General features: G+C 48.3%; 1 protein-coding gene across 2 annotated transcripts; it reads right to left on the minus strand.

Moving 5' to 3' along the window:
- Nucleotides 1-505: 505 nt before the first annotated feature.
- Nucleotides 506-10,324, minus strand: DACT1 (dishevelled binding antagonist of beta catenin 1). 2 transcript variants are annotated; one of them, XM_039218664.1, is made up of 4 exons: nt 9,807-10,324; nt 7,440-7,572; nt 6,539-6,694; nt 506-3,258 (listed from the first exon to the last, which is right to left on the minus strand). In XM_039218664.1, the coding sequence occupies exons 1-4, from the start codon at nt 10,149-10,151 to the stop codon at nt 1,484-1,486; spliced, it is 2,409 nt and encodes an 802-aa protein (XP_039074595.1). In that variant the 5' UTR covers nt 10,152-10,324; the 3' UTR covers nt 506-1,483. The 2 variants fall into 2 exon arrangements, with proteins under 2 accessions (XP_039074595.1, XP_039074596.1); XM_039218665.1 differs by lacking the exon at nt 6,539-6,694.
- Between the last annotated feature and the right edge of the window lie 3,156 nt (nt 10,325-13,480).

A 13,480-nucleotide genomic window follows, 5' to 3' on the forward strand; every position in this document is an offset into this window, starting at 1 on the left:
GAGAGAGAAAATCCCAAGCAGGCGCCACGCTCAGCTCAGAGCCCAATGCGCTTGATCTTGGGACCAGGAGTTCACAGCCTGAGCCGATATCAAGAGTCAGTCAGTTCTAAGCCACCCTGGCACCCCTACCTTAACTATTCTAAAGAAGTTGTTTGCTTTTCCTCATTGGTTTACTCACATTCATTCAAAGACTACACCCAAAACCTGCTTTAATTATTGCAAATATTCTAATGCTAGAATAGAAATAGAAACCCCCAAATCAGCAGCACAAGATTTAGATGTGTAACTGGTTTTAGACCCAAATAACAAGCTTAACAGCAGTAAAACAAATTGTTTATTACAGCATATAATGTGTTATATTAAATTTACACAACGATATATAAAAACACACACTGTTTATATCAAACAGTAATTTAACATCAATAGAAATATCAAAAACAAATACTACTCATGCACAAAACATGCATATATTGGTATAAAAAACAATTTTACACAATACTGTTTACCAAAAAGAATTTTTTTTTTTTTTTAAAAAGCCCTTCCAGACAGGGTCAGTGGTCCAATCTGGACTGGATTGCACTAATATGTTTGGGCCAATGCTTAGGCGGCACAGTGCTCAGTGAGCAATTCTGGGCTTGAAGTCCCACTCAAAGTTTATTTCATTAGAAGTGAATTTCTCAGTACCCAAGGACCAAAATGTTATCCCAAAGGCAAGACTTTCCAGGAAGAAATGGCTGGATCTGCTGCAAATGAGAGAAGAGGAGAAAGGCATCAAAATGTTGACTAATCGGCCCTTTATAAAAGGGTTACCGTAACCAGGGCCTAGGCACCAAGTGTGGCAAAAGTTTTAGTGAATCCTTTGAAGGTTATTACCAGCCTCCCTTATCCAGGTCACCTGCTCTGGATCTCGGGTCTGGTCTTCAAGTTCTGAGTCCAGTAAACCAAACAGTTCCGGGAAGAAAACGGAATGGGGTTACAGCCAAGAAAGGAAGACGATATAAAAAATTACAGAAAACCATGACCGGCCGTCGTACCTACTTCACACAATCGTATGCGATGCCCCTCAACCGGGAAAACCCTCGTGGAGACCCTGTCCTAAAGGACCAAGAACCAAATGTATGTCCTAAATCCCATCCACCTGACCTTCAGGGTCAAAAGTCATCTGAATCTCACCCCAGTTACGACCTGAACATCGAAACCTGTGCCTTCACAGATGCTCAGAGAATTTCAAATAAAAATCACCTGATACCACAAAACTCGTTCACTACTACCACCAGTAAAACTCAGTATTTACTGCTAACCAGCAAAACATTCTTTACCTTCCATTAAAGGCACTAGTGTCCCTACACGATGAAGACGAGACATAATTTACCTCAACAAAAGGAAAAGCATTCCATGAAACTGTCACACAGAAACAATCAGCCGCCACCTTTTTTTCCTGGGTAACTAGACAACAGCCCATTCTCCCCGCCAAGGATGTTCCTTAAACGGTCGTCATCAGTTTCAGGGAGCCGGACCGAAAGCGGAGGATTTTCTTCTTGAGGTTATGCGAAGCCTTGATTTTGACAAAGGTTTTCGTGGGGTTGCTGTGGAGGTCTGGGCCCGCGACCGCCTGGATGGGGAGAGTCTGCACAAACTGGGACCAGATCAGGCCGCCGCTCTCCTCGGAGTCACTGGAGCTGGTGCTGTCGCCCGCGAACTCCCCCTCGCTCACGCTGGACTCGCTGTCCCCGAAGCAGTTGGTGGTGTAGTTGCTGCGCTCGTCCTCGCTGGTGTCCAGCACGGTGGAGTGGAAGAGCGACTCGCACTCGGCCGAGTACTCCGAGTCGCTGGCCACGTAGGCGTAGGGGCTGGCGTAGGGCAGCGGCACGGCGGCGGGGTACAGCCCCACGTGCTCGCGCCGGCCGCGCCGCGACCGCCGCAGGGCCTCTTCCAGCGAAACCTCGGCGGCCGAGCGCCAGCGCCGCGAGTCGGTTCGCTTGTGCTTGGGCTTGGCCACCAACGCCTCCCGGCCGTGGCCGTGCGCCCGGCACCCGGCCCTGTGGCCCCCACCCGGCGGCCGGCTGGGGAGACCCGCCTCGGGCTGGCCGCCCCCGCCCTTCCGGCCGCGCGACGAGGCCTTCCTGAGTTTCTTATTTGTATCCACGTCGTCGGGGAACCGGCACTTCTTGCCGGCCGCGCGGCTCTTCTCCCTCACGGGAGGCAGCACGCCGTCCGGCCCGTGGAGAGCCTGGGCCCGGTGCTTCGCGCCGCAGCCCCGCGGGCCGGCCGCCGTCCGGGCGCCGCGGTGGGGCCGGCCGCTCGGCTGCGGGCCCGGGCCCGACGGCGCCTTCCCCGGGGGCGCCTCCTCCAGGCTCTGCGAGGAGGAGCCCTCGCTCTTGAAATCGAGCGCGGGCCGCTCCTCCCCCGCGAAGGCCGCAGCCAGCAGCGCGGCGGGGGCCGCAGGGGGCGCTGCCGGAGGCGCAGGCTGCAGGCCGCCTTTCTGGGGCAGCTTTTTCAGCAGCTGCCCGGCTTTGTTCTCCTGCGGCGGGGCCGGGCCCCTCCCGGGGCTCTCCTTCGGCGGGGCGGCGAGGACCGGAATGCTGTCTCTGGGGGGCTCCCCGGTCCCAGCGGTGGGGCCCCGGGCGTGTTCCTGCGAAGCTGGCCTGGCGTTCTTGGGCACCTGCTTACTCGGAAGGTCAGTGGCGGCGCCCTCGGGCGGGGCCGACCTCTTGCTTTCCATCTGTTCTGCCTTTGATTCTTTCGACCACTGCTTCGGTGGGGAGAATGTCCCACTGTCCAAAGAGGGCATTCCGCCAGGGGCCAAAAGCACCTGTTTAGGATTCTTAAGGTTCCCGCTGCTGCCCTGCGAGACGCCCCCCGTCGCTCTGACACAAACGCTCCCGTTCCTCAGAAGCCCCTTCGTGGGGTCGGCGTTCACACTGGTTCTTGGTTTGTTGGTCCTTACGGGGTGTGTTTTTTTCTGGACCAGGCTCAGAATGTAGCCATCCATCTTCTTACTGGACGAAGGATGGGGAGCAGACCACAAACTGCTTGGAGACGGCAAGGAAGGGTCTGTCTTGATGGCGTCCAGCTCAGATCCATCACACATGTCACCGGCATGGTTGCCAAGCCTCTCCTCTTCCCTCAGAGGGTTGCCCGTCAGGCAGAGGAGAAACATGGGGCTCTGCACGGCCACGGCGTGAAGAGGACTGGGGTAGCGATACACATCATTCCCGTTTTTAGACACCAGATCACACTGGTACTTGGGATGCACATCTGCAATGACACCAAGGGAATTAAATTGTGATGTGGAGGGGGAATGGCAAACTGCCCCTGAGGCCTGGTCTTCACAGCGGCCTTCTTTATATTCCAACCGTCCTATGAGATCTGAAAAACATTTAAAGGTACACTCTGAAGAAATGAATTGGTCAGCACCAGCTTGACTGAGGCCAGTTTCTATGAAAACACATTCATGGGGAGAGAGAGAATGCTAAAGAATCAATCCTACAAGCTGCTGCCGTATTTTACATACAGCCCATAGTACTGGATGAGGGAAACAAATATTTAACAAAAATACTTGTAACAAGATACGATACATCCTCTGAAGGAAAAATATTCAGTCATTAAAAATACTTTCAAACTAAAGGAGCGCCTGGGTGGCTCAGTTGGTTGAGCATCCGACTTCAGCTCAGGTCATGATCTCGCAGTCTTAGTTCAAGGCCCACGTTGGGCTCTGTGCTGACATCCTGGAGCCCGCTCTGGATTCTGTGTCTCCCTCTCTCTCTGCCCCATCCCCGCTTGCGCTCTCTTTCTGTCTCTCAAAAATGAATAAATGTTAAAAAAAATTTTAGTGCATTCAAATTTGAATATTTAATGTATTCAAATAATATGGGGAATATGCTTTAAAGGTTCATGAAAAGCATGATATAATACCAGACTATGATTATGATTTTAGTCAGACTGTATATATGTGAAGAAAAAATTCTGAGATGAAGCACCCCAAGATGCCAATAGTAGCGTTGCCGTGTAGTGAGGAAGCAAGTGAGATTTACTTTCTTCTTTATTTTCTAAATTCTAAGTATGCACTGTATTTATAACTGGAAAAAGAAACATTTTTTGAGTCATTCTTTGTATGCTACCCTCTGTGTTCTATTCCTGGTTTCCTCTTGAAGTACTGCAGATAAACTCTACTTTCTCTAAGCTTTCTCTTCATTTTCTGTTTTTTTAAACCCAATTCATTTTTTTAAAATTTGTAATGGTTTTCTTTTTGGAAAGAGAGAGACAGAGTATGAGTGGGGGACAGGCAGAGAGAAAGGGAGACACAGAATCCAAAGCAGGCTCCAGGCTCTGAGCTGTCAGCACAGAGCCTGATGTGAGGTTTGAACTCATGAACCATGAGATCATGACCTGAGCTGAAGTCAGTTGCTTAACCAACTGAGCCATCCAGGTGCCCCTAGACCCAATTCTTACTGACATATGTTCAAGTATAACTGTCAATTGAAAAGTCAAAGGAACTGATCGAATTTTATTTGGAGAGTAACTAAATGTAAATAATAATCACTCTATATTTTCAAGAATGACACTAAAAAAAAGACAATGTTTTTTAAGCGGGAAGGAATCCTTGATAAGGTTTTAAGAGATTGAGCCGTAGGATTAATGAATAAATTTTCCACATCTTAAAAAAGTAGATGCCAAAATACAATGAAATCAAGCTTTCTTGCTGAATTAAATGATTTTTATGTCTTTCCTTGATGACTATTATAAACATCAAATCCCTTTAATGAACTTTAGAGAAAATCAAAGTTTTTATAGCTATTTAAGATATCCTGTATTATATTTATTCACTCAAATACTGAAAACTTACTATGTGCCAGATTCTATGCAAATTATTTAAGTTAAGGGAAAGCTCCATGACCTTCAATGACAATTAGCAGTCCTGAGGAAAAATACAGTCTGGACCTAGTAATGACATGATTCATTTGTAAAGAAAAGATAATTATCATATAAAAAGTGCTGTGTCCCTCTCCCCCACCTCCACTCCCAATAGCTTATTGCAACAAGGGGAAGAAACCTTTCTAGCTAGTATCATTGCCCATCTTTCCTCCTCTACTACCATATCTTCACCCTACTTAAAGCACTGCCCTACATTTACCCACACTTTACTATTCTGTCCCTTTTTACTACTTACAGTTAAGGAACAAGACAGACATCTCAGTCTTCAAGGCCCAGTACAACTGCCTCAATTATGTCAAGAACTGGCATTTGGGAGATCAGGGGTCTGTCTTCAAGGAAAACCTATACCAAACGCCTTTAATGGGTTTTAAAGTTCCCCTCTGAAACCAGATCTGCAGAGTGAAGGGGAGCAATTACCAGTGAACTTGAGGCCTAGACACTCCAGATAACACAGATGTGTGCTTCCCCAAATGAGTGCTGCTGACAGCACAATGTACAAACACAGAGACACCAATTAGCAGCCTCGGTTGTTTGGCGTTAGGTTTGCACTGCTTGGATCTCAAAAGTTCAGCCTTACACCCAAGTGGAGAACACAGACGAAGCAAGAGTGCAGTGACCTGTGCTATAGCACCTACAGCCCTCCAAGATCTTCTCTGCTCTTCTGAGGAATCACAGTAAAGTAGAACTGAAAAAGGAGTCCCTAGTTTCAGCAACAATTCTGCCATTCAGAAAATGAGGAGCCTCTTACGAACTGTTTTACGAAACCAAACGCCTCCTCTGTTCAATGAGAAGGTTGAACACAGAAATTTCTGAATTCCCTTAGTGTGGTAGAAAAACACGGCCCTGACAGCTGGTCCTGAGCTTGAATCCTGCCTCTGCCACTCACTAGAACCTAACCTTAAACAATGAACCTGCCAACCTAACTAGCCCTCATTTTTCTGACATATAAATGGGAGCTAACAATACTTGCACCCCTGCAGAACTATTGAGAGGATTCAAAGGAGAGAAATACATGCAGAGCATCCAATACGGTGTTTGACACCTAGCGGAAATGCAGAAACTTCCAATACCCACAAAAGCAGGACTCTCTCCCGAGGTCACTGCAAGGATAGCCCAAAGTGGGGGGACAATGGCACACGGCCCACTGGAATCTCATCTCACCCACCTGCGAAAAAAGACAGCTGCCATCATGCAAGACATTCTGGAGAACAGGGAGGGAACCACTGCTCCCTGGAGTGCCAAGCGGTCTGACATGACAGGTATATTTGCCTTAGTGTAAGCTTTAGCTTTAAATGATTAAAAAAAAGAGAGAGAGAAAGAAAAAAAGAGATCCAAAGTGGCTTTCCAAAGAAACGCAAACAAGTTAAACTCCCAGCAAAGGCTCACAAACAGAGCTCAAGACCTGTAATGTTGGGACAGGATTCCTAAAGAGAAGCGGTCTTGCTACCATCAGAATGTAAAGCCAGGTCATGAAATGTAGCAAGTCGATGAAATTCTCTGACCTTTTGTTTTTCCATTGGTAGAAGGGGTTAAAGCTAGATAATCGTTAAGGGCCTTTGACCCTTTCCAGTTGAAAACGTCTATCAATTCTAAAAAGTCTTACCTGCAGATTTGGGGCAACCATCTGAGATAGTCAAGGTTGCCTCCAAGGGGCTGCAAAAGCAGGAGCTGGAATGACAACTGGATAAACACTCACTGAAGACCGAGTTAGAGGAATTGGAAAGGGATCCTGAAGCCCCATCACTCAGCTCATAAAACCCTACAAATAAAAACACCATTTGGAATTAAGACCATGTCAAGTAATAGCATACATTTGTGCTTAAAAGGAAAAGGATTAATCATCTAGAAAAGGTAGGAAAGGGACACTTTGGTGGAGTGGGGGAGCAATTTTGGTTCACTGGACTTAGTGTTGCGGTTGTATGGTTTTATTTCAAGTAATCCTTAGGAAAAGGCAAAGAGCCCGTATCGACGGGTACATTTCAAAGCTATTCTCACCCTCAAACTGACCTTCCTCTTTGACCCCACCTTTAAAGATGTGCAAGGAGAGAGACTTAGATCCATCAAAGCCTCAACTTTATCATGAATGTTTCAGAAAGAATAATTTGAAGGAAAAAAAACAAATCTATTTAAGGAGCCAAATGGCTTAAAAGAAAAAAAAAAAAACTTTTGAAGTGGTCTCAGGAAGTTGAAGTGTGACTAATTTTCTAGCCCAGTTCGGACTTTCTCAAGTTTCAAAGGAGGCCTGCTCTTCCAGAAATTTGAATAGAAGCTTTTATTTTTAAACTCAGGGGACTCCAGTCAGATCAGTCTCATTATTAAAAATTTGGTCGGTCATCTGGTTTTATTTCCCTCTCATACAACTGAATGGCAGACTGCTTTTTTTTTTTTAATTCTCTCTGCGCTAGAAACAAACGCCATTGCCTTGTGCAGGTCTGGGAATGTTAAACACGGTGGCCTGAAGTAGAACTTGAGTGCAGGCTTCTGTCCTAGCGTCTCGCACTCACCGGAGCTGGGCCGACTGTCTGTCTCCAGGTGCTCTTCAGACGTCTTTTCTACATCCAGTCTCAGGTCACTTATCTGCTTGTCTAGTTCCTGCAACTGATTCAGCAAACCAGCATCTCTTCTCCTCAAACAATTCTGATTGGGAAAAAACAAAAAAAGGAAAAATGAACTCATTTTGGTGACAAGGAACCAGCAAGTCTGCTCTGGGTATTCAAATTACCATTTGAAGAGTTCACGAAATCTTCCAAAACCAAAATTATTACTGGAGGACCTGAAATTTTAAAAAGGAAAAAAAAAAACCTTCAAGAATACGTCCTATGTTTAATTTCACTATCTTACCTTTTGGGGTACTAGAAAGTTTCTTCATAAAAACAGGACTTGCTTTTTGTTTCAACTGATATATGCAAACTCACTTTGTACAGGTAAAGATAAGAAAACACAGTGTGATTCTTTTAAACCCTCTGTGTACACCCAATGTCTTACAAAACAGTGCTTCACAGCAGACGCTTTAATTTGAAGTCAGAGTGTAACAGATTTCCTACAATACACTATACTCTTACCAAGGTGAGATTTTCTGGCCAAATGTCCTGCAGAGTTTTGTCTTCTATTAGTTGCTTTGTGGGGTTTAATCAGTCTTAGGGCCTTTGAAAGTGAGAAACTAATACTAATAGCCAGTGCCAAGTATAATGTGAGCTAGCAAAATCCAAAACCCTCAAGGGAAGGTCCATCAAGATTTGAACTCAACTCAGGTTTCCAAAGATGACAGATCTGTAGTGCTAACTCACACCGCCACCTAGCGCTTCCTATTGCTGGAAAAGCAAAAGAACGAGAAAGGCATCTGGTTCAAATCATGAATGCCAAGTCTACAAATGAAAATAGTACCATGAACACTGACTGGACTGAAATTCTCCTGACATGCTGTCTTGCTCCCCTCCAGGGGACAACAGGAATGTGCCACTCACAATCTTGAGATTCGTGAAGACAAAAAGGTGCTATTGTAAAAGACAATGCACCAAATGTCAATGACCAGGCATCACCAGCAAGAACGGAGTCAAACCAATGTTACTGCAAATCTGGTCTGCTACCAAAGAAACAGTAAAATGCCAAATGGGTATTGTACAAACCAGGATACATCCTTTAAAAATAGATACAACTGGGATGTCTATTCCTCCTGTCTGTCCTTTGATTTAAAAAGCTTGTAGACAAAAACCATATATGCCTGTTTGCCAGAATGAGTTTCTTCAAGAAAAATGAACCCAAGTAAAAGTACTTTGATGCTGAGAGACAGAGAGAGGGAGAGACTGGAAAGAGAGAAGTTATCTGAAAAGAGATAATACAAGAAACCCTTCGACAAATAACCACACAGCATCACTATGTTCGCTATTGGAGAAGGAGGGACATTATCTAGCATGTGTCTAGTTTCAGAGTGTATCACATGGTCAGAAAAAGATTCTCTTTTTCCCTCTGTCTCCAAAACTACATTTTTGAGGTCACCATAACAAAGCTGCCGCCATTATTCTGAGGCGGGGTCAAAAGCTGTTCATCAATACATTAAGCGCCAAAGTTCTTTTCCTTCCCCATGAACGAAGATGGCATAGGACTGGGACACTGACGGAAATCCAGTAAAAGAGAAATGCTAAGAGCAGCTTCCCTCTTCTTCCCCCTCCACCACCAGTCACATAAAATACGAGAGGACGGGGCACTCTTCTCCAGCCAAATTTCTATCCTTTGCATCTGTGTTCGCTGCCTCATACAAAAGGCTTCTATATATGAAATGAAGCAGCAACGCAGGCAAAAGCTGGCGTGCGGGGCAGCGCCCTGGGAGGGGCAGGGCTCCCTACGTGCGCTTCCGCGGAATCGTAAAATTCAGCGCTGGACAGTTAACCTCGCCCCACGCCCCCTCCTCGGCTTTTGTCCCTTCTCGGCGGGAGGACACGAAGCTGAGACCTCCAAAAGAAATAGCATTTTAAAGGAGGGTTTGCAAACATTCGAGGAGAGGCCGTTGCGTTCGTCGAACTAAGGGATTTGAAGGTTACAACGAGGCGATTCCAAGAATCCGGAAGGCAGAGCCGGAGGGGAGGGCTGCCACCCCCTCCCGGCAAGCCGCGCGGGGTCGCCAGCCCCTCACCTGACACAAAGCGGGGACCCGCCAGGAACGCGTGGGCGACGGCGGCCCACGCGCCGCGCGCGCCCACGCAGGAATGGGGGTCCCGGAAGCAGGAATGGGGGTCCCGGAACGTGGAGAGGCTCCCGGGCCACGGGCGCCCTGGCGCCCGCTTCCCCCCTCCCCCGCCCCCAGGCCACCTGCCCGCACCCCTGTCCCCGCGCAGGGACAGCCGTGCCCCTATCTCCATCCAGGCACCGCTTACCAACTGCTTCCGCAGCAGCAAGATATTCTCTTCCAAGAACTTCTCCTCCAGGCGGCTGCGTTGCGCCGCCTCCCCCGGCAGCTCCCCGGCGCGGGGCGCCGCGCTTCCCGCGCCCCCGGCGCCGCGCAGGGCGCCCCGGACCAGCAGCTCCTGGCGCTGGCGCAGGTACTCCAGCTCCGCCAGCCCGGCCAGCGTGGCCTCCTGCCGTTCCCGGGTGCGCTGCCGCTCCGTGTCCGCCTCGCCCTTCTCCCGCCAGCGCCCCTCGGGCTCCGCCGCGCGCTGCTCACCACGGGCCGGCGCCTGCGGCTCCAGCTCCCTCGCCGTCCCGGCCGCACTCGGCTTCATGGCCCCCACCCCTGCAGCGAGCGCCCGTCACCGCAGCCGGGCCGCCCCGGGGCGGAGGAGCGGGCGCTAGGGCTGCGGCCGGGGGCTCATGCCGCCCCGAGTCGGGGCTCAGCGACGGGGCGACCGCCAGACGCGCTCGGGACCCGCTCGCGGCCGCGGGCTGCAGCCGTCCGGGCCCGGGCGGCGCCGTCCGCTGTCGCCGCTCGTCCCTCGCCGCGGCCCCGCAGCTGATAACGCCCTGCCCGGCGCTACGTCACGCGCGGCGGCCCGGCAAGCCCCCTCCTGGCGCCCGCCTCCCCGCGCCGGCCCCTGCGCTCCGAGCCGCGCTCCCCCAGGCTTCCCCCTCTCCTGTCAGGGGCGCCGCTGGCGCTCAGCGCCGGCTCCTCCTCGCTCGGCCCTCCCCGCCCCTCGCCGTCTCCTCCCCCGCTCTTCCCGCGGGCCTCCTCGCCCCCTTTTCGGGTTTACTGCACCCAATTTTTGCCTCGCTCCTCATTGGTTCTTTCCCCTCGCACAAAGCAAGGGGCGAGCGCCTCGAGCCCCAGCATCCTGTTACAGTCGGCCTCGCAGCCAGGGTCGCGAAGGGACGCGGCCGTTGGGCTCCCCAGAGAACTTTCTGAAACTCGACCGGCTTGCAGCTCACAGCCTTAACCCTTTCCCCCCACGTCCACTGTTCGCATCCACTCACATTGATTTCGCTTTCTCTCACCTTGCCAAGCAAGGTACTGCGCGTGTGTTCAAAGACCACGTCTGTGGGCTCGGTTTCTTTGGCTCCGCTTGGCACAGCTGTGCAGGCAATAATACCAAAGCACGGTGCAATGTCGTTCTCAAACTGTCTCACTCGCAGTTCTGTTGCGGTTTTATTTTATTTTATTTTCACGAAAGGCATATAAAATTAGGCAGGAGGATGTCGCTGTAAAGCAAGCGGTTGCATCAATTCTTTTACGAGCCTGGGGTTTAATGTGCGCGCGCCCGCCCGCGCGCTTTGGTTTTTGTTTGGGCTTTTTATTGTTGTTATTTGCTATCTTGGGCAAACGCAAGAGCCCAGACTCTGAAATCAGGCTGTCTGAATGTGAATCCTGTTCCAGCCTTGACTAGATGTGCAAACAAGTTACTTCGACTCTCTATGCCTTTCTTTCCCCAACTGTAAAATGGAGCTACTAACAGAACCTGCCTGTTGTAAGAATTCTAGTAATATATACTATATAATATGTATTTGTGGGGCGGGGTGAGGGTGTGCGTTTACAATGCGGCAAGCACGTAGATAGTAAGGATTATATGAGTTGTGGCTTTTTTCCCCCTCCAGAGAGACCTATAAACTTTCCCCCGAGGTAGCATTTGTGGTATGGTCACCTCTGCTTGGGACACTGGTCACAGGGAATTTCAGTGGGATGGAGAGGTCTGGAAAGGCCGCTAGCTGGCTTGTCCATGGAAAAGCACCATTATCTATTTTAAAAGCAATACATCAAAGAGTCTCAGAAAAATCCAACAAGTCACAACCTGCTGAAGTTCAGGCAAAGTGCTGTGTGAAGGAATGCATCCTATATCATTATTTCAGGCTCTAACACCTTTGCCCAGCTGCCCTTTCTACCCTGTGTGGTCTAACCTTCCCTCCAAGATCAGTTCACTTCCCTCTTCTAAACTCTGGTTAATTGTAGGAATATCTGGTTCTTACCAAATACGGTTTGTTTGGTTATTTATCTGAGTGTGTACGCACATATCTATATATGTAGGTATTTATGTGTGTTTCTTCTCTCCAATTACGTTATAAAAGTTCCCTGAAGGCAGAGGCTGTTTTAATACCCTCTTAGTATTACCGTATTCAAAATAGTGCCTTGCAAGCATTCAACTGATGTTCTCTAGAGAATCAAGAAAATATTGACTGTAAATTTTTTCCTTAACATACTATCTAAATTAATAGCACCCATTTAATCTCTGCAACAAGTAGAATCAACCCAATATTTACTAAAAACAAAAACACAAAAAGTTCCCTTGCCACCCTCCATTGACCTCCCCATTGCCATCCCTCGCCAACATTAAAGAAACTACACTACAACCATGATTCCTAATTAACAAGGTTGTTTATTAGATCTAAAAACAGAATTACGTTCAAGCGTTCATCAGCATACGAAATCAATTCTATTCAGGTCACCTCTTCTTTATGCCAACTGTGTGCCCAACACTTTTCTCGGGAACACAGGGACTAATTTTCTTCCATAACTTCAGTAGGCACTGAGGAATAATGACAGTTCCTGCATGCCAAAGGCCACTCACCCATGTCCTCATCATTGTCTCATTCTATTAATTTCTAAGCAAGCTTCTTGCTTTCTAGCTCTGAATTAGACTTCTTTTGGCTGGGTGGAGTCTATTATTGTGGCCTGGGTTATGTCACACATTGACAACTATATTTATATAGCTGGGGGGGGGCAGGGGGAAAAAGCTGAAACATGTTTTACACCCTACTAATAAATCTTGTTAGAGCAGACAAGTCGCTATGTCTCCAAACCTCCCAACCATCCCGCCCCCCTCCCCACCAAATGCCACTTGGAGCTGGCTCATTAGTCCAAAGCAAACCATTTGCCATAACAGCTTGTACAGCTCCGTGAAAAAGTGTTCCCAGCAAGTTTAAATATTAAAACTAATGTATTCAAATGGTTCCACCAGTAAAATGGTCACAAACAGGAAAAAGAGGTTATGCTTTCCAAAGTATCCATTACACATTAATAAATAATGCTGTTCATTCACATGCCAATTAAAACAAACTTGGGCTGTCAAGTGAAATTAGAAGCAAGGAGCTCAATGCTGTAATTGTTTTGTTTGTGTGCGTGAGTTTTGGGGGCTTTCCTGTTTTGTTTTGTTTTTTTTCTGAAAACGCCCAATGTCATCAGATTAAGCGTGACTAGCTGGGTTGCCCCTCTTCTCTTCCAAACACCCGAAGTTTCTCCTCTCCAGTCTAGTCCTGGCTTTTCTTTCCTCTTTGATTCTTTGTTTTGGTGGCAGGTATTCCGGAGGCGGTTGAAGGTAATCACCCAGGGCTCACAGCTCCCTTCTGTTGCCAAAAGGATCTCACTTCCTCCTGCTGTTTTGATTTTTCTTTCTCTGCTTTTTAAAGCAGGTGCTGGTACTTCTTTCTCCACGAATGCTACTTTGTTATCTCTCCTTTCCAGTACTGGGCAGCCCTAGTTAGTTCTTTTGTTTAGGCGCCCCACCCAAGCCTCAGTTTCTCAGAAAAGCTGTTAGTCTCCACTCAGCCTGGCACTCAAGATGGAGTGGATCCGACGCCTGGGGGACCTGGGGGGTAAGATTAAAATTGCTAACATGAAAAGTCTTGA

The sequence above is a fragment of the Hyaena hyaena genome, unplaced genomic scaffold (genome assembly GCF_003009895.1).
Source record: "Hyaena hyaena isolate Hyena2069 unplaced genomic scaffold, ASM300989v1 scaffold_770, whole genome shotgun sequence".
Lineage (NCBI taxonomy): Eukaryota > Metazoa > Chordata > Mammalia > Carnivora > Hyaenidae > Hyaena > Hyaena hyaena.

What these genes read in the sequence shown, in the direction of transcription:
- DACT1 (XM_039218664.1), bottom strand. Translation starts at nt 10,151, where the DNA reads ATGAAGCCGAGTGCGGCCGGGACGGCGAGGGAGCTGGAGCCGCAGGCG. An exon ending in AGACAGTCGGCCCAGCTCCG is followed by an intron (nt 6,695 to 7,439) that starts GTGAGTGCGAGA and finishes TTTTATTTGTAG; the next exon opens with GGTTTTATGAGCTGAGTGAT. An exon ending in TGGTTGCCCCAAATCTGCAG is followed by an intron (nt 3,259 to 6,538) that starts GTAAGACTTTTT and finishes GTGTCATTGCAG; the next exon opens with ATGTGCATCCCAAGTACCAG.